Source organism: Trachurus trachurus (assembly GCF_905171665.1).
Source record: "Trachurus trachurus genome assembly, chromosome: 4".
NCBI classification, from domain to species: domain Eukaryota; kingdom Metazoa; phylum Chordata; class Actinopteri; order Carangiformes; family Carangidae; genus Trachurus; species Trachurus trachurus.
The window spans coordinates 18,249,419-18,269,875 of NC_139898.1; the positions used below are offsets into that span (position 1 = coordinate 18,249,419).

The window sequence follows — 20,457 nt, forward strand, 5'->3', positions numbered from 1 at the left end:
CAGAGAAAAAAAACAGACAAGAAAACCATCAATGGCATCTTTTTACAAAAGTGACAGGATGACTTCACCCATCGCTGATGTCTCTATATATAGGATTTTAACATGGCATGACTCTATGACGTTGGTGCAGCTATGGAGCCTATATTTAATTATTGATCACATAGTAAAACTAAAATATTACTGGGTCAAACTAGGTCAGCTCATGAAAATGATTTTCCTTCCTGACTGAACTCTTGGATATTTTCTCAATTAATAATTTGGTCAGTTAAATGTCTATTGCACTTTCCTAAAAGCAAAAGGTGAAATTGTTTGACCAACAGGCCAAAACCAAAAACATTTAGATTACAACAGAGCTGAAACTTTTAGCCACAATAATCATGGAGTCTGTCAATAGAGGTCTAATTTATTTTTTTGATAAGCCAGTAATTATCTGCTTTGGGAAAATCTGCTAATTTTGGGGGGGCTCTTTGTCATACAAAACAAGGCTTCTTTTTTTTCCCAAGACACTTCAGACAAAATAATGGATTGATTAATTTGGAAAATAATTGGCAGATTAATCAAAAATGAGATGTTTCAGTGCAACTTGTAAAACAAAGAGAAGCATTAATTAAGAATAAAGCTGGAGCCAAGCAACTCCACTAGCACTTTTACTAATGATTAATATTCAGTCGTCCGCCTAATCAATTTCAAAACTTCTGAAGAGACGGCTACAGAGTGCCGCCTCCCATAAAACTCTCTATATAGAGCTGTCTGTTCACCCCAGCCTAAAGTCATGTAATGACTCATTACAAACAAGACCACAGGTCATCTCTGCCATTGTTATCGTGGTCTCATAGTAACCATGGTCTGACGTTAGCAGCTTGATTAGATCACTGGGCTGGTATGGAGATGACAACAGAAACATTCATGCCCGCTGTCCCATCAAATATCCAAAATGGATGACAGCAGGAATCATTATCAAATCCAAAAAAGGACTCTGTAAGAAAGAGTCTCAACCATTTTGTTCAGAGAGGCCGAGTCAGGCGAATCAGTAAAAGGCAGAGGATAGTAGGCTACAGTGAATTCAATAGAAAGGAGAAAACGGGAACACTGATTACAAAGAGCTTGAGTGGAAGGAATTCTTCCGGCAGTGAGGGTCGGAGGGCGAGAGGAAGGGAGAGGGACACCTGGTCCTCTCCCAGCAGCGTCATAGCTGCAGTAGAAGTGTGTCAGCCCAGATAGGAGGGTGACAGGTGGTGGCAGCTGAGAGGCCGGCGACTGACAGGAGGCGGCCCCACTGTAAACCAAGGAGGAGGAGGACGAGGAGGAGGGGAGTAGGCTAGGCTTTGATTTAGAACAGTTACCAACCACATATACAAATAAATGGTCTATATTTAGAGCAGGGGAGGGGGCGATGAGGAGAGGTCTCAACATGAGAAATATCTGACGCTTTAGGATAAAGGCTGGCTGCAGGGCAGCTGGCAGGTCACCACAGTGTAACAAACAATAACACTACCTCGCACTGAAGGGGGTTGTCCTAGCAGGGAGAGCCAGTTCTTGATCACACAAAAGGAGGTTATTAACAGTTCTGTTTTTCTGTATGATGAGAATCCCAGTCGTTTTGGTTTATCCTTCCTCTAACCAGTGGTAGAAACTGAAATCTATTCTGAGGCACATGTACCTCAGAATAGGAGAGTGGGGCAGCATTTAGCACTGTCCACTCACAGCGAGAGGGTCCGAACCATGGATCTGCCAGGGGGCTTTCTATGAGGGGTTTTCACGCACTCTTCGTGCCTGCCTGGACTCAGGCTTCTTCCCAAACTCCATAGACATGCAGGTTAATTGGCAGCGTCCGAAGGTGTGAATGAAAGCATGATAGCTGTATGCCACTATATGTAAGTATGTACCCTCCCTTCCTGTCACCCAGGGACAGCTGCAATTGGCTTCAGCCCCACCACATGGCCCTCAAATATAAGCAGTACAGCCACTTTGTTGATTCATATTTTATGCATCTTAGAATGAGATATTGTACTTTCTCTTCCATTGTACATTTAGGCTTGTGATGCTCTCCAAAATAAGAGTCTACTTGGTCGAGTGGCTGGAGAGCACCTCCCATGATGGCATAAGCCTGAAGTGCTGATCGCTGGTTTGACCCCCAACCGAGACGATCTTTAGCACATGTCATTCCCCCAGTTTCTCTCCCTGCTGTCCTGTCTCTCTCACTCTCCTGTCAAAAAAGGCAGAAAACGCCCCCCACAATTTATAGCAGTTTCAAAGAGACACTGCATCTGAAGAGTGTCATTGACCTTAATATTCAATGGTTTTCCCAAAAAGGAAAGGAGTGAAAAAATGAATGCAAATTTCTATTGTAGAATTTTTTTCTTCTTTTGTGTCCCATTAATAAACATTAATCTTGTGTTTCTATTCCCCCTTCACTGAACTTACTATATAAACTATAAAACAGGTAGGTATTTAAAACCAACAACATTAATGTTTCTTCTGCCTCAATACATCAGTAATAACAAACTAAGGATGAAGTACATGATAATATGCCTTCCATTTTTCTGAAAGCATACTACTTTTGACACATTGAGTACATTTAGCTATCAACATTTCTGAAGTTTTTCTGAAATAATATTTTTAATGCACGTCTTTTACTCGCGATGGAGTATTCCTACATTGTGGTAATTTCAATGAAGTAAAATATGTGAATTCTTCTTCCCCCACTGCCTCTAACTGAGCCCTCACTTACCTAAGAACACTTTTCCGTTTCTTCGTCTGGGGATGGCACCTCCTGCAGCTCCTGTGGCTTTCTGTGACAAACAGGAAGGAAGAGGGATCAAATTAGACGAAAGAACCTTTATCAAGTAAAAAAAAAAAACTCTTTGATGAGTCTCTTTGTAAAATGTGAGAAAAGCTATAATGCTTTGCTTCTACAGAAGATCCATATGGTTGTCATTTTGTTAGAAATAGATGCTCAATGTTCCAGTTGCCTGGTCAGATTACAGGGCAAGGGGAAAACCCCGCACATGGCAGGGTCAAAATAAAGAATGATGAATTGGAAGAGCTTGACTTGCACAGACTGATTTGTAGATTTGGACGGATACCATTTACAGTACATTTAATACGTGTTTGGGCCTGTCTATGCTTGTAGTGTGTCATCAGCTTTCTCTGCCCTTTCCCCTTCAGTACATACTTTATAGGGTGGTAGCGAGTCAACATGAAATAATCTCATATTTAAACACTTTGTCAGTGGCTTTACACAAGTCATGTGCTCAAATAACTGACAGACAGCAAAACAACACAGCACCACCGGCCGGTCTGCGTCCAGTCCGATCAAGATCAGGTGACTGCTTCCTGTTAACTCAGCGGGGAGGAGGACACAGTGGGCGGGTGGACAAAGATAGAGAGAGACAGACAGAGAGAGAGAGAGAGAATGCTGACACACTGGAGACCAAGTGGACTCATGGGAAAAAACAGCAGACACAGGAGCCTGCAGAATGTGAGCAGCTGTTTCTGGCCAGATTCGGGCATGGAAATAGCAGCTCTTTACAAAGCAGAGCTTATCTGGGGGCAATTAAAGCCAGTGAGAAAACAGCAGCAGCGAGGGCCTTTGTTGTTCAGCAGCAATTTTTATAAGATGATAAGCTTGCTCAGGTTCATTTGTGTTTTGTTCACATAAAAAGCATGAATGCCCTGTTGAGTTCAATGTTTTATACACAACAGGGATGGACAAAAACATCAGAAACACCTCAAAGCATAATGCAATCCAAAGCAACACCACCACAAACTTCAAAAGTAAATCAATAGGTTGAGCTTTTTTGTAGTGTTGTATTGAGGATTGCAACATACCCCAGTTCTTTTGTCTGCTCCATGTACTCATACTTAAAATTGGCTGTAGTTCATTTTATTAATTAAATGGATTGGAAAAGTTGAGCATCAGTATCTTTGAAAGCATAATTTAATGTGATGCTAATTACAGGAAATATAGGAATTATCTTAAAAGAAAATTAAATCAAGGTAAATGTTCATTCACTATTTATTTATGACTGGAAACTTAACTCTCTTGATATGCTGAATTATATTCTTGAGTGTAAACAAATTTCACATTTTTGCAGTCAGCTGACCTGCACCAAGTAAAATCTACAGGTAGGCCCTATATTTAGCACCAAAACTGCCCAAAACTTGACAGTTACATCTTACACAATTCCTTATTAACTAGTATAGCTATAAACAGAACAGCGTGAAAGGTTAGAGTTGTGATACAGTGATGAAAACATATCAAGTGCTAGCAACAACAACTTATCCAGACCTCGCTCTGAATGAAGATCAGGTCTGGTGAAGAGTCCGAAACAAAGTCAATATTTTCTTCTTTTTTTACAACCCTGTAATAAAGTATTAAGCAGATATTAAAGCAGAAGTAAGTGATATATTTGTGTTAATATAAGTCTTAAATAGTTATATCTTCCGACAGCAATCACTTACATAGAGTGTTTGGACTGAAACACGGGTCTCTCAGTCCCTCTGCTCTGCTCTGAGCCGAGGAGAAAACATTTATCGTATCCTACAGTTTTTATCCAATGAGGAGAGAGAACGGCATGCAGGGCTGTGTGTGCAGCCAAGGAACGCCGTGAATGTGGCGACGTAGGGACGAGGACTGTTATGGTGCGTTCAAGGAAACTCGTATTTTTCCGACCGTGAAGTGGTACCAGTTCGATCTGGTACGAGTTCACCGGTCGGAAGTTACGAGTGGCCGTTATAGTGACTTTCACCGATAAAACAGGTCGGAAAAACACGAGTGGGTTGCCTGGAACGCTACAAAGTCGTAAGTTGTGACTTGAAGCTGTAATTTACGATTTCAAAAGCCTGCCTGTAACGCAGCATTAGCGAAAACGACCGGACCACTCACTTCTGCTTTAAGGCAGATTTGAGTGCATTATGATAAACAGTATTCGTAACATCTACTATTACAACTATGTTTCATTGATATTATGTTTCATTACTTGTTTTTACAACAGCCCCCACTGAAACAGGCTGTTCACAGGTTGCGTAAATAAACATAAATCTCTGCTTACAATTTATAGGGTGTTATAAACCATTCATTACAAGTTTACACAGTGCTTGTAATTACTAAATAAAAGGAAATGAGGGTTAAGGGAAAGCAAGTGAGGTCTTCTCTGTCCTAATTTTGTTTAATATCTATCATACTACCTATGTCTCTTGTCTTTTGTGTATTGTGCTTTCATTGATTGAAATATGTGGTTTAACAAACACTACACAAAGAGTTTATTACTGCTACATTTGATTCTACTGGTACCACCTTATCCTGTTGAAGTAAATCAGTACCAAATGAGACCAGAGTGGAAGCCTTACCTCTTTGACATGTCGCTTGAGGTGCATGTAAACACTCTGTCCTGTTTTGCGATAATGTCTCTCCACATGTTCTCGTCCAAAGCCCAGAAATGTGTTCATACACACATATAGACCTCCCTCAGACTCCTGCATACCAAAACAAACAGTAACAATGAACAGCAGCACGCAGTGAAGAAAAACTCACACAGCAGAAAACATGTTGAAAACCTTGAAAATTGCCCATTTCACACACAAATCTACCACATTCAGCGGTTTAAAATAGGCATCTTCTGCCTTTATTCTGTGTAATTATGCCCATCCGACTGCAGCAGAAATTATACCGGTTTCAATGTATCCATCCACAAGTATTCATATTCACTTTTACAGTTTGACATAGAAGAAAGGCTCCCTTTCCTCTATACTGAGAGTACAGTAGCTAGATATAAAGATATTTACACAATAAGTGTCTGGGTAAAAATTACGTAACAGAGATGTTCCAAGGATTCTACAAGTACAATTTCAAAAACTCTGTCTTACTCAAACAAAATGTCTTTTTTTTGCACCTTGTCACAGAGCCAAACGGCAATGTATTACAGCACTGTTGCACAGAAAAAGAAAAATCTCACTTTTGAGAATACTCCTGTTACTAGGCACCCAGATTCATATCATAAAATATATTTCCCTCTATTACTTAAACCACAGCAAAGCTCACAAAATTGGGTTTTCTCATTCTCTTTTTGGGGCACTGAGCACCTGCAGGTTTTGCTCCATAAAAATAAAACAGGTAGGCCTACTTAATTTCTCATAAAACTCATGACACAGGCTACCGATGTTTGATCATTTACAAAATCACATTCACTTTTTTGGCAGAAGCAACCTCCTGCACCTTCCACACGTGGACATTCAGAGACAAAATACATCAAGAATACACCCTCAAAAATAACCGACATCTGCAATCAGTGTAGGCCTTATACACCCCCGTGATAAACCTTTAAGTGGCCCAGAGTGACATACGAGCTTCAAGAGAGCAAGGACAAAAATAAACCAGTCCTCAGGCCAACATGATGAACTCCAGACAGCTGAGTCACCTTTAAAACAGTTCAGTTGAGAAAGTAGGTTTTTCAATGTACGAAAGAATTTAGAGCAAAATAAATACATAAAATAACTGCCAATAAAAGTATTTACAAGTAGGCTACAGGAAAGGTTGACCTCTGCACCAAATTATTGTATATCCTGGCATTTCATTTATTTCATTAAAACCAGTTTGATGTAAATCAAAGTAGCCTACTACTACAACTGCAAATCAAAGAAAAAGAAGGAATGACAAGATATAAGGGTAAAAAGATGGTCAAAACTGGGTCATGATGTCTATAACCTATACCTTCCAAAATAAAAGCATGCTACAAATCTCAACACTAACTCACTATTGCTCATTAAAATGTATTCTAAATCAATATGTGACCATAATAATACTATAAAGGGCATGAAATTAACAGGTCATCATCACTATAAACTCTGCTAAGCACAGTTGTGCCTCCCAACCCTGCATCACAAAATTGCTAATTGACATAAAGCCTAAACGACACAATTAAGATGACAGAAATAACTGCAGATTCACTATTAGAAGCATTTTATGATGTAAATGTTTAATTATTATCGCCCTCTTCCAGCTAAGTGCCACTCACACACCAAGTCCATAGCTATTGACTATGAAAACTCTCGCGCGCACACACGCGCAGGCAGGGCTCTACAGCTTTTTAACTAAATGCAAACGTCGGACAGGTGTGTTCGCTTTACTGCTGTTAGCTCGGCAATGTCGCCTGAGCTATGGTTTCTCCTCGCACAAAGGGAAACCCCTTCATCACCTCTCTCTCTCTCTCTGCGGAGATGTAAACAACCGTTATTTATTTCCTGCCATGGAGACATGACCGCGGATTCACGTGTTGTAAAACCACACCAAAAGCAGAGCAAACCTAAACCTCAAACAAACAACGCCTCGGTCGTGTCTCGGGCTGTGTTTTGCGTGTTTGTGCGGGAGCCGGAGGTGTGGTGGTGGGGGTGACAAGGCGCACTTACTGGGGTGTCGAAGGAGAAGGCACATTCGCTCTTGAAAACCCTGTCCCCCGTCCTGGGGACCCTGATGGTGGGCATATACGGGACCAGCAGCTCTCCTAGGTCTGTAGCCATCTTCGCATTCCTGCTTCTCGCACCACAGTGCTGCGGAGCCACCGGAGCAGCGCTGTCAGAGGAGAGGATGCTATTTTTAAAGCAGCCCGTCTCTACATTCCTCCGGCCAGGGGGATATGACGCTGAAAAACTAAAATGACAGACGTGATGGTGCTGCTGGTGGTGGTGGGGGCTAGACAAGCTGCTACACGGGCGGCGAAGCTAAGGGCACGAAAGCTAACATCCTTCTTTTGTTGTTGTTTTTATTCCTCTCAAGCCAAAAGCTTCGACCTGCGCAGCTATTACATTGCTAATGTGGTGACGCCGCTAAGAATACAGGGATATTTTACCAGAAGTGCCCCTCCCACATCTGAGGATGATTCATAAAGCCACCCACACTTACTACTGCATGTTTTCCTCTGTCTAGCACTCAGGAAAAGCCCACATTTAACTTTACATAAATTAAGAAATTGCATCATTCTGTGTTAATGTGCAGCAGGTTTTCTTTTATATGTAGCCTAAAAGTTTTTTTTTTTTTTTTTTTTTTTTTTAGGGGTAGGGGGTCATTATATGCTAATAGGATATTATGTTTTGGTGAAAGTCGCATTAATAATAATAATAAATAGACCCAGCAAGTGGCCATAATGACCCAGCATCTTCTTTTTACAGTCTATGCCCAGCATCTCCTCCATCTGCCAAAAGGCCCCGTGCTTTTCAGGCAACAACAATCTTGTCTGCACAGCTCTGCCACCTGGTGGGCCACGGTCTAATTACATTCATCATCCATGATAAATAGATATCACTGTTATTACTGGACATGTTTTTCACAGCTAGCAACAATGTGAGATTTCCCTCAACCAGGGTTTCCCCAGACACTGTCAAGAGAAGAACTTGACCTGTGACCCCTATACACAGACACAAAGTGACAAACCCCCTAACATTTAATCTCCTCCAAGGTCTGAGAAACACTTCCACACACCTTTTTTTTTCACACAGGCAACTGTATGTGATAACATACATGAATGTATTGACTTCATCAAAGAATGTACTGGAAGGAGTGTTATCCCCAGGTGTGACCAGCAGAGATACTGGCTAAAATGCTACCAGGTTTTAAACCAGGTACCTTTCAATTCCGGCAAATCTATTTGCATATGCCAAGTAGGATACTGTTTACTGTAGGTGAGCTGCATTAACAGAATAATACAACTGTCTCCCCATCGGGGAATCGTACCCCAGTCTTCAGCATATCACTCTGGGACCCATTTCCAAAAAAATACTGTTTTCACTCCCCAAAAACGCTGTTTCCGTCCAGACGAAACGCTGAAATGATAAGAACTCAGTGTGGACAGGCTCTTAATTCCACTCTTGCATCATAGAAATTGTATTAAGAAGCGACATACTAACATGAACACATTACGTTTTATTCTATAATCCAGTTCCATTACATTTAGTCACAATTGTATGTGGTTAAAATCAAACAAAACGTAATTTATATGATAAATGAGTTTTTTGTGATGCAAAAATACCTTTAATACACATTGAGGATGTCTTTTATAATTTCTTACAAATTTGTGAATGGTGAGCCCATCATTCCTGAACACTGCTGTGAGATCTGCTGTGCCACAGATGTGCCAGTTGATGAAATGCATAGAACCATTATGGTCTTCAAACCAGAGCAGTCTGACAACTCCATGCTCACAGGATAAAGGGGCCATACTCTTTACCTACACATACTGCTCAGCATCAATTCCCTTGGAATTACATGAGTGTTGGGGTATTTCTGTTCCTGTGCTTTGAATTTAAGATCAGTGTCAGGCGTCCAGATGTTTGTTGAGGCGGCGTACTTTCTCCTTCTTGTTCCTGTTCCCGTGTTTTTTCCAGGGTTTGCCCGCCACTGTCTCTGATTCAGCTTTCGCTGGGCCAACGGGCCCACTGCCTGGTTTGTAGCCCATCACGGACTGAACCCCCTTGGAGAGTGCCCGCACATTTTCCTGAAGACAGAGATCCCATCACTGCTCAAACATTTAATTTCACAATCAACAGCTTCTCTGCTGCAGCCATGCTTTTATGCGTTTGATCTTCTTACCAACCACTACTCATGCAATTTCCAAACTGTTAAGGAGACAGCAGATGTACTGACCTGATGGAAGAAATTCTTGTCAACAACATTTTCAATTCTTTTGATTTTAGGTTGTTTGTTTGTTCCTGTAGAGACATCACAGCCAATTTCCTGGAATTTGCTGTGCTGTGGCTGGAAGTCTTCAGCATTAATATGTGGAGGAGGGTGGCAGTACAAAAGCTTGCCCTGTAAGAGGTAAAGGTTGTAGGAAAGGTGTGTTAGGCGGGTTATGTTATATTCCGGATGGACATATTTTAAATGGTATAGCCACAACTGGCCCAAAAAAAAAAATCCAAACTTTGCATTCCTTGGCAGTGATTACACAAATAATTTCAAAATGCAGATATAAAGCCAAGGGTCCTTATTAAAAAATGAATAAAAAAAAAACATTAGATTCACATATAATAGATGTAAAGTAGTAGGATTTAAGTGACCAGGCTGTGGTATGTTATATACTAGTTAACAAACCCACCAATAAAATGTATCTACAACAAAAACTTACATTGACGAAATCCTTCAGGATGTAACGGGCTGATCTTGACTGATCGGGCTGGCCATGTGATGTCATAAAACCTCTCATGTCTGGGAAAAAGATAATACAGGAAGACAACTCTTGATTAACCACACAGTGCTTTACAAATACAAAAAAGTTCATATTGAGCCTGTAAAAATGCTTTTGAATGAATTCTGATCAAAGATTATAGAGATGGATCATAAGCAGTTTCCACCTAGAGCTGTATGCTGATAAGTACACATTTGGGTCTATTGTTAATCAAGCAATCTTGGGAGACTCACATCCATAAGCCATAAGCAGCTCTTCATAGGTGGGATGTCTGTCAGGGTCTTCATCTTCTCGTGGTCGGATTATGTTGATGCCGTAGGTACCTTCTAACACATGTCGAGGGACTGTCTGACATACGTGTCAAATCTGTTAAGGACTTAACCACAATCAGCATCCAGCACATACTATTCAATCACACTGTTTTTTGGTTGGTTTTTTTTACACTGTAGACAACATTTCCTATAAAGCATCTCTCTTCCTACTACACATAAAGGATATAAGGGAGACTGCAGGTACATGGTCTCTGATCTGATCGATGGGCAGGATCCCAGAGCAGATCATCTCAGCTTTGGTGGAGACAAAGGAGGGCATGACAAGACCCGGGCAGTCACAGAGGCACAAGCCTTGCTCCACATATAAGGTCTGCAATTCATTAAAGAAAACAAAAAAAAACAATCACTCCTTAGGTTTTGTGTTGATATGCAGGATCTGAATTGATATAGAAAGATTTAAAGACTGGTCCTGTACCTGAAAGTGCTTAGTGTGTCCAGGAGTGGCAGAAACAGACACCTTCTTGTTCCGTAGAATAGTGTTGATAGTTGAACTCTTTCCCACGTTAGGATAGCCAACCTGTAAGATGCCAGTATGGGAGAAAAGATTATTGACATTATTTTATCAGCGTGACATATGTTTTCATACAACCAGCACAGTTACATTTTGATTCTCTGAACCTCTTCCCATGAGCACCTGCCCATAAATGCTCTCAAAGATCTCCTCCAAACAGGATTAGAGCTTTTCTGTTCTATTTAGGGGACATTTTATCTTACAGCTACAGTGAAAACGATAGCATTTGTGTATATATAAAATTGCTATACATGTACTAGAGCAAGTGCATTTACCCACCAGCCCCACTGTGAGTTCTCCTTCTTTACACCTGGGCCCCTTGTGGACAGCGCTAAAGATATCGAGCAGCTCATTCTTATGCAGTAGACGGCTGGAGTTGCGAAAAGAGGAACCACTGGATGAGCCAACAGTCCTCTCCTCTTCGTCCTCGTCCTCTGAGCAGGTGTGCCACTCCTCCTCATCTACGCTGATCTTCTCCCGCTGCTCGTCCTCCGTGCCACTGTCTTCTCCCACTTGATCCTCCACATCCGACTTCATCTCCTCTTCCCCATCGGCCCCTTTCTGGCCCAAGTCTTCATTGTTTGCCTTTGCTTCCTCTTCTGGGTCACTCTCTCCACGCTCTGCTTCCTCCACTTCCATGCCCTGCGATAAGAGAGGTCTGTCACTCAAATTCTGGGTCAGCTGGGAGGATTAAGATGCTAAATGACTGATTTCAGGGTCCGCTCTTAAGGATTAAACTGTAAATGTATAGAGTTACCTTCTCCTCTGCATCTAGCCTGTCGCTCTCTGCCAGGGCAGACCAGAAAACTGCCCTCAGCCCCTCCTTTTCAAAGTGTCTGGCCCACTCTCGCCTCTGCTGCCTGGTTAGCAGGTCCGCCTTGTTCACTAGCACCATGTTCACCTTATCCTTTGATACCTCGTTTACGTATAATTCCTGACAACACACCAAGAAAGACATAGCACAATCAATCTACAGAGCACAAATGAAATAAAAACAACAGCACTGAGTAAATGCAATGAATGAATGAATGAAAACTCAGCATCAGGACTAATGATGAACCACCTGTATTACTATTAAAAACAAATATTCTTACCAGGTCAGGACATCTGAACAGCAGAGGATTTCTGGCATCAACAATTTGAACGACCACATCACTAAATGAAAACAAAAAGCCAGTTTAGTGTTGAGTACATGTTGAGTGCTCATTAAGGACACACTTAAACTGACAGCTGGACAGTTATTTCTACCTCCTCTCGATCACTCTCCACAGCTGTCTCCAGAACTCAAGATTCCTCTCGAATGGTGTGAGAATGAGCTTCTGTTCTTCTTCCAGCCTGTGGAAACAACACTTGTTTAATGTCAAATGTCACATCACTTGTACATCTCAAAATGCTCTTCAGGGTGAGAATGTTTCATTTGATAAATTCACAGAATTTAAACTCACTCTGCAAGCTCTCGTCTCCACTCCAAGAAGCTGTCTTTTTCTGCCTGCTGAAGTGCCTCTGGGCTGGTGCTTTCATCCCAGTGGGGACTTCAAACAATAAAAAACACAGCAACACTTAGAAATGCAAAACATACTTTGAAGTGTTGTGAAATCACCCAGGTGTCTAGTATTTACCGTCGAGGAATTCTGAGGAAGTGCTGATTGTCCTCGTGGAGCTTCTTCAGCCTGGTTTTCTCTTCAGCTGTTAAGAGGCCTGCTCTCGCCGCCGCTGGCACAAACTTGATGTTGAGTTTCTCTAAGGAAGCAAAGCAGAAACACTCAGATACAGGAGTGCAATTTTAGGATAAAAGTACAGTGGGTTACTAAACATCATAGTGATGCTGCACCAAGCGTAAATGTGGTTTGACAGCCAGTGATATCTGCATTCAGTTTGACATTATGTTTACAGCTGTTTCAGAGAATAGCATGCACCAGGGTGATCAGTACACGTTGCAATGAGATTTACAGTATTTAGACTCAACATACACACACACAACGTAGAGCCACATGACCCATTACCTGCAACAAACTCAGTTCCTGCCAATTCAGCAGTGGCCAGGAAGTCGTCCATTGAACTCTGTTCTGTAACCGACTGCAGGTTCAGCCGTCCCCAGTCATAGCCATCATTCAGTTCACTGGTGTGGAGCTGGAAATACAAAATGAAGACCAAATATCGGGTTATACTGAGTAGTGAGAAAAAAAAACAACAACAAACAAACATATATTGTTCTAATCATTTGTACTTTCTACATTTCCCTCAATTAAGAAAAGTATTACATTTTTGAGACTATATGTCTGGTTAAGATTTTGGATAATTGATGACCATGCCAAATTCACTTCAGTGTGTTGTTACAGTGTATATAAAGAAGTATTGGACAGCGTGAGGATCCGTTGAAATAGCAGGACAGTCGATACACAACTCTTCACTCTCAAGTTAAAACACAGATATTGAGCCAAACTTGACTGTTATTAGCACATCTGGTGCATCTAACCTATACGTTGTTTGCTTTGATAGTTATTACTGTACACATAATATTAAAATTAACAACATGACTTCCTTTATAATTATATATATTTATTATATTTTATATGCTTTATCCCACCACCACCCCAAGCATTGATTTATCAACTTTCCTAATAATCAAAGCATCTCATCAGATCATTCTCCTCAGGGAGTCAGACCACAAGCAAAAGCTTCTTATCAAACCTACTGAAAGTGAAGTGAATGAGTTACTGTAGGTGGCAGGTCAAACACAACCATAACTGTTTGGGCATTAACATGATGATATCCAAGTGCAGCCAGATAATTGTAATGCAAGAGTAACTACTTGCTTTACACATGTTGTACAAAGTGCTAGCTGCCGTGTCATACCCAGGAGTCGCCCCTCTTGTTCCCTCGGCTTGTCTGGAGTCTCTCTTTGATCAGAGCTCTGCCGAGGCCTGCTCCTCCTCCTCCTCCTGTCTTCTTCTTTCCCATGGCAGCTTCTGGTGTTACGGCTTCACAAAAACACCGTGGTTTAACGAACCTGAAGGAGCAAAAACGATATGTCACAACTACCACTTCCAACTGCTCCCCATGTGCACTAACGTTGTTGTCGTAAGGACCCGGAAGTGGATCGAACCAATCGACTGACACATATCTGGACGACTCCACTTAAACTCCGCAATATATGTTTATGTAATATTTAATTTTAACATTTACGACTTAGCATATGGTAAGTTATAATACTTTATAACTAAAACATAGGGTAATATCTATGTATTTAGGTAAACACAGAAAGATGCAGTTATGGTACAGACCATTTCTGGTCCAGCTGATAAATGTGCCGTGAAGGAAATGGGACAGTGATAAACTTTCGTTCCCAGTGACCGACATCAGTTTGCTTTACAGCCAAATAAATATAAAATCACACTTTGTATGTACATATCTTTATTAACTCACAGAAACGTAACACTGCGAAATCATCATCATCAAATAAAACCATCCGCCATCTTCTCACAAATAAACACACACGATGAACTAACGCAATTCTCAGATGAACCAAGAGATGGCAGCACAAACCAGTGGTGTCCCAGTGACTTCTCCACATGAAGCTAATGGCAGGGATCTGGCGGCCTAATAATTTGCTTTCTATTGTGTTTTCCTGATTCCACATGAAACTCAGAAGTGAAATTATACCACTGCGTTTTTAATGTTAGTTTTAGGATTAAAAATAATAATTTGATAAGTATAGCCTACAGCATTCAAATCCAGGTTCAGCTAAGTAATTTAGTGGTAAATATGAAAATACTCCATATTTCCCACGACTTACTGTGGAAAAACTGCTAGACCATAAAATATAAATATAACTGAAAACTATAAAAGCTTAAATCTATTTATTCTAAAAAGGTGTAGGCTCATAGCATAGTGAAATTATAAAGTTTGTGTTTTTGTTTGAGGCCAAGTAGACCTAGGCCCCTACTTGAATGTCCCAACATGTGTTCATGTATTATCAACATGTATCATCTTATTCTTTACATTTTTAGCCACATGAAATGTTGCAATGAAATAAATAGCCTACAACTATAGGTTAATTTTTTGCAAAGGGCGTTGCCTATGTAGGCTCGTCAGTATTTCTGTCTGTAGGCCTAGTACTATTTAAATAATTAAAACAATGTAATTCTTTAGTGGTGGATCTATTTGCTGCAGTCATTTGAAAAACATCAAACGAAAGTAAGAGTTGCATCAAGGAGCATGACCATCACAGAGAGTCAACAGACTCACTCCACTGTTGGTCTATTGACATTTGGTTCATTCCCCCCCCTGCAGTCTCACTGAAGTGGTTTCTCCCTGTATATAACCAGTGAGGCGCCGCTAGTTTTGGCAGACTGTACCGTGCACTACAATGAGATAGGACGGGAGACACTATGGACCAGAGCACACTAGAGAATGGACAGATGAAGTACGATGCCTTTGCGTTCAGTTCTCGTAGAGTAGCTCACAAATGACCTGACAGACAGTAAACACCTTTGGAAACTAGAAGTATAGTCCTAATAAAAAGTTGTTTTCTTTCTCTCTCAGTGTTGCTGTTGACTGGAACCACCAATAAAATGCTGCCTTGGAAGAAGAATAAGTTCGACCTGATTGAGGAAGACAAGCAGTCCAAACAAAAGGGCTATGCGGTGAGTCTCAACTACTCTGCGCTCACCTCCTTCGCCAAGTCCTGCCCCGAGAGCGCGCTCAACAGGGTGGGCAGCATGTTCAAGTCCAAGAGGAAAAAGGTGAAGATCACCAGCGAGGACCCCACGTACACGGTGCTCTACCTGGGGAACGCCACCACCATCCAGTCCAAAGGGGACGGCTGCACGGACGTGGCGGTGAGCAAGATCTGGGGCAAGAGCGAGATGGGCAAGAACGGCACCAAGATGAGGCTGACCATCAGCTCGCAGGGCATCCGGATGGTGCATGTGGACGACAAGGCGAGGAGGCCGGGACACTTGTACTTGCTGCACCGGATAACGTACTGCGTCGCGGACCCGAGGCTACCCAAGATTTTCGCTTGGATTTACAGGCACGAGATGAAGCACAAGGCGGTGATGCTGCGCTGCCACGCAGTGCTGGTGTCCAAGCCGGAGAAGGCAAAGGCCATGGCGCTGCTTCTGTACCAGACCTCGGCCACAGCCCTGGCTGAGTTCAAAAGGCTAAAACGCAGAGACGATGCAAGGCACCAGCAGCAGCAGCTCATAGGGGAACAAACCATCCCGCTGGTCCCCCTCAGGAAGCTGCTGAACGGACAGTGTTACTACAAACCCCCGGTGGAGCGCAGCCGGAGCGCGCCCAAGCTGGGCTCCATCACCGAGGACTCGGTGGGGGAGGAGGAGGAGGAGAAAGCGATGCACTTTGAGTGTGAGGACATTCTGGACACGGACGGTGATTGTGTTGCCAATGGTAAACAGGAGTTAACTCAGATTATTAATGACTTGGGAGAAATGAGCATAGGAAACGACGTGCAGACACTGAAAGCTGACCTCAGAGTTACCAGACTTCTCTCTGGAGAGAGCACGGGGAGTGAATCCTCCATAGAGAGCAATCACGAGCCCCCTCCGCTCCTCAATGGCTTTGAGGAGGTAAAGGTGCAGGAAATTGCCTAAACAATTTTAGAGCATTTTCCAGGCGCCCCCTGACGCGTTGTTTTTTTTTTTTTTGTTTGTTTTTTTGATGAACCACAGTGTCTCCAGAAGAAACATTTCCTCTGTTGTCAACCTTGTGTTGGACAGTGTTTGTCTAATCTGTGCCTCCACGTCTAATTGAGAGGATCCTGGGACCATTCCCTGCACACGGACACATTTAGGCTACTGAATGATACTTTTTTAAAACTCAGAATAAAAAACTGAAAGAAAAAAAACATTTGCATGTCCGTTTGAGAGATGATAGGTTGAACCGACAAAATCCCAGTGCGCCTCAGGACGCACGGCACTAATTCCATCTCTTTTATTTAAGAGGATTTGTTGTAGCCTCAAGCTTGTTTACCTAAGTTTTTTTCTCTCTCTCGTGAAAACGGCATTCTCCCATTGCTCAAATTAATTAAAAACACATTCTGTTTTAAAAGCACGTTTCATACTTTTCCTAAGTGATTCAGTGGGTTTAAACAGGCATCCTTAATTTCCCTGTCAGGGCGCTTTTGTAACAACCTGCTCATTTACTTTATTTTGCACTGTTGTGGACTTCATTCAAGTATTACGTTTACTACATGTACATAATATGTTTGTTGGTATGTTGTCTGAAACATAAATGTCATATCTTTGCTGTGCAAAAGAAAAAACACCTTTATGTATTATGATGTAAAGTAAGATGTTTTAAGTATAAATATGTTATTTTTTAAAGAATAAAAAATGTGGTTTGTTATGTGAACCTCATAGAATTATCAATAAAAAAAGAAAAGAAAATGATGCAAAGTTGTTGAAATTTATATGATGATTGGTGTGGGAAAACATGTCGGCCATATTTCCCTCAGTGCTCTTTTATGTGTGTAGGGATTTACCTTGACAGTCTCAAACTGAGGTCAGATTTGTGCTGCTGAATGAGTCGGGAGGACACAGACTGTATCTCTCAGCCGTATGGATCTATAGGTAGCATCGGTGTTTTCAAAAGGATGTGTTGCTGTTATGTTTTTTTATTTTTATTTAATAGTCTTTGTCTCTGGGATCTGAACTTCTTTTTTTTTCTAAATTGCTCCAAGGGATCAGGCCAGAAAAGTTATTCAGTTAACGCACTAAAAGGCCCATTCATTGTGACTAGCCTCAGGGAAGCCAGGACGACGTCACTACAAGCACAAGCTGTTAGAACATGACATTGGTTCTTTAATGACTATAGCAACAGATGCACCAGAGATCCTTTAACAACCAATATGCCTGTTTTATATTTTCTATGTGTGTCCTCCTGTGATTCAACATTACAGAAGGTATAGCAGAGTCAAGACAGAACACATGCAGAATCATACACTAAATCTAGAGGGAAATTTTAATTCACATTTACCCCACTTATTGAAATCAGACAAAACACATTAGTGGTGGTGTTTGTCAGTTCAACTTCACCAAAACATCAGCTGTTAACCAGAGGTGGCTGTTTCTCACATGAAAAGTCACAGCATCAGGTTTAATATCTGATACCAATTGCAGGCGTGAATAAACAGACTCAGCTCTGTCGCCGGCCGGCACATGTGACCTGTGGGCAGCGATGTGACTTATCAGCAGTCATACCTCTTGTGCTGTTCTAAAAGTGGAAGACCTGCCACTCTCACTTCCTTTTCACACAGCAACAGGCCCACACACATGCCACGGAGTCATTTAGCCGAGGCAAATATTGTTGTATTGATATGCCTAAGCCACATTGGTGCTGCACCTCCAGAGTCCAGTGTGCAGCATGCCAAGAGGCTCCTCTAGAGCCAGGCATTTTCTCACCGATGCTGCACACTAAGAGGGCTGAATAAGGCATGAGGAAGGAGAAAACAGGCTTGCTGCTGCCCAGAGGAGGTGGATATGGGGATTTTTATCTGGACTGACCGTATTTCACTAGCTGACACAATCCAATTGGCCATGCTGAGTTATTCACTAAAAACAAAAACACTCCCACCATGGATTTAGAATGAAATGCAGAGACAGGAGTCAGGACGTTAATGTATTTCAGACAGCGGTTGGTTGAGTTGCTATGAAAAGCTTAACAGCGGCTCATAATGAGCTGATGTGCTTTCAGGAGACACATACACACACTCACGCTCTAAATCAAGACTGTGGATTGTCAACTGTTAATGTGCATGTGAGCTGAAATAGAAACAGAGAGCAGAAACCCACTCTTTTTACTTCTCTTCCTCATGTGGTTTGATGCCCCGTCTCCACCAGCTGCAGCCTCATAGAAGTCACGCTCATACTGCGAAGACAGCATGACATCATCAGCATGGGCCCAGCTTAATGTAATTAGTGGACAGCCAGTACTCCTACCACATAAATATAAAGCCAGAGCAACAGGCAATTTGCCTGCTGCTCCTGCTTTGTGAAGCCACTCAATGCATTTATAGTTCGATATTTCTCCCTGACCTACATTCTCATACAAGCTCTCTCAAGTCCTATCTCTGCGAAGGCAACTGTGCCCTCATAATCTGCTAGGGTTGCCTGGAAATCCGCCACAAGTGCAGACAGCCCATTCACACATTAAAAGGTTTGAAAGTGTTTGTTAACGACAAGTGGTTGTAGGACACGTTTCAAGCTGCCAAAGGGAGACAGCTGAGTTCCTAACTGATAAGAGAGAATAAAAAAAGAGTCTTTCTTTACATTCACACGTCACGTTCATTTTCCCCTTGAACAAATACTCGGGTGTTTACTTTACCGACTGTCATGCAGGTGTGCGCCACAGCGAAGGAGGCTGTGCATTCAATCAGAAACGCGTCCTCCAGTCACAGAGGCCAGATGTGTTGCTGTGAAGCCAGATATGTTGCTGTGTTGTTTTATTGCCTTTTTCTAAACCCTTCTTTACCATTCAGGAACGCACAGGCAAATGTTTTTTGTTTTTTTCCCCCCCTGACACATGATCATGTGTTGATAGAAAATATCATCTTTCTTAATGTGATTTATTTTTATAAAAAACACTTAAAATGCGATCACTTATAATTGGCGTCAGGCAAGTCCACCTACACCCCACTACTCAAGTGCAGCTTAAAATCCCATTTGTCTTCTTTTTGCTACAGTATTGTTCCTTTCTGCAACATATAAGACTGATTATCCAAGAACTGAGCCAATTTGCACCAAAACTCTTTTCTAGTCACTTTTCTTGACTTTGCAAGGTGGCCAAGCCTCAGTTTGGATTTTTTTTCTCCAATTTCTCAGGACATAATTTTCATGTCAGAAATGACCAGGATCCAGTAATGGGAATGATCAAACCCAACAAGAAACAATGTAGGATTGTTTGACCCTGGTTGAGGTGTGGGTTATACAGACAAATATACTGTATACAGTGCATAGACTGATCAGACAACATTAAAACAAATGACTGATTTTATTATTGTTGTTGTGGCCTTTATTCTGAATGAAGCAAAGCAGGGTTCAGTGAACATAAAGTTTTCTCTGGGTCTCTTCTATTTCCATGAGTTGATCCCCTGCAGGTCAAAAAAACCCATCATCAAAATTGATCGCATTCATCATTTACTGAGAGAACCGCTCTGATTGAAGTACATTTATAAATCCTCAAGCAAACAGTGAACCTGGTGGCCACAGCCTCGGCCTGACACAGAAGCAGACCGGCAGTGTTTCCTAATAATCTGCCAGCAGAACGGCGCCACGGGCGGTCCCTGTACTAGATCATCATCACCAGTGCCAGGCAGCCACACAGTTTAATTTCGAACTACAAAATCTACTCGTCTATAATGCATGAGGAGAGCCGAGAAAGCACCAGAGCTTAGTTAGCGTGGCTGGATCTGATT

At 41.8% G+C, this 20,457-nt stretch overlaps 3 protein-coding genes across 8 annotated transcripts in view; 1 reads left to right on the top strand and 2 right to left on the bottom strand.

Moving 5' to 3' along the window:
• The window catches only part of usp13 (ubiquitin specific peptidase 13), a 31,625-nt gene extending 24,018 nt beyond the window's left edge, over positions 1-7,607 (bottom strand). For all 6 annotated transcript variants that reach the window (XM_083970356.1, XM_083970355.1, XM_083970354.1 and 3 more), the window contains exons 1-3: positions 7,408-7,607; positions 5,353-5,478; positions 2,732-2,792 (exon numbers count right to left, since the gene is read on the bottom strand). In XM_083970356.1, coding sequence (XP_083826482.1) covers positions 2,732-2,792; positions 5,353-5,478; positions 7,408-7,518 — 298 coding nt within the window. In that variant the 5' untranslated portion in view covers positions 7,519-7,607. The remainder of the gene's footprint in view (positions 1-2,731; positions 2,793-5,352; positions 5,479-7,407) is intronic.
• Positions 7,608-8,904: 1,297 nt separating this feature from the next.
• lsg1 (large 60S subunit nuclear export GTPase 1) lies at positions 8,905-14,097 on the bottom strand. The gene is made up of 14 exons (XM_083970808.1): positions 13,878-14,097; positions 13,025-13,151; positions 12,641-12,761; positions 12,467-12,553; positions 12,270-12,356; positions 12,116-12,176; positions 11,779-11,955; positions 11,301-11,663; positions 10,926-11,027; positions 10,664-10,820; positions 10,412-10,522; positions 10,119-10,198; positions 9,638-9,802; positions 8,905-9,488 (listed from the first exon to the last, which is right to left on the bottom strand). Exons 1-14 carry the CDS (start codon positions 13,980-13,982, stop codon positions 9,309-9,311), a joined length of 1,923 nt encoding a protein of 640 aa, XP_083826934.1. The 5' UTR covers positions 13,983-14,097; the 3' UTR covers positions 8,905-9,308.
• A 1,273-nt stretch (positions 14,098-15,370) lies between these two features.
• On the top strand, positions 15,371-17,434 carry fam43a (family with sequence similarity 43 member A). The gene is made up of 2 exons (XM_083970206.1): positions 15,371-15,447; positions 15,567-17,434. Coding segments are annotated over exons 1-2 (1,071 nt in total). The 5' UTR covers positions 15,371-15,446; the 3' UTR covers positions 16,637-17,434.
• The last annotated feature ends 3,023 nt before the right edge of the window (positions 17,435-20,457 follow it).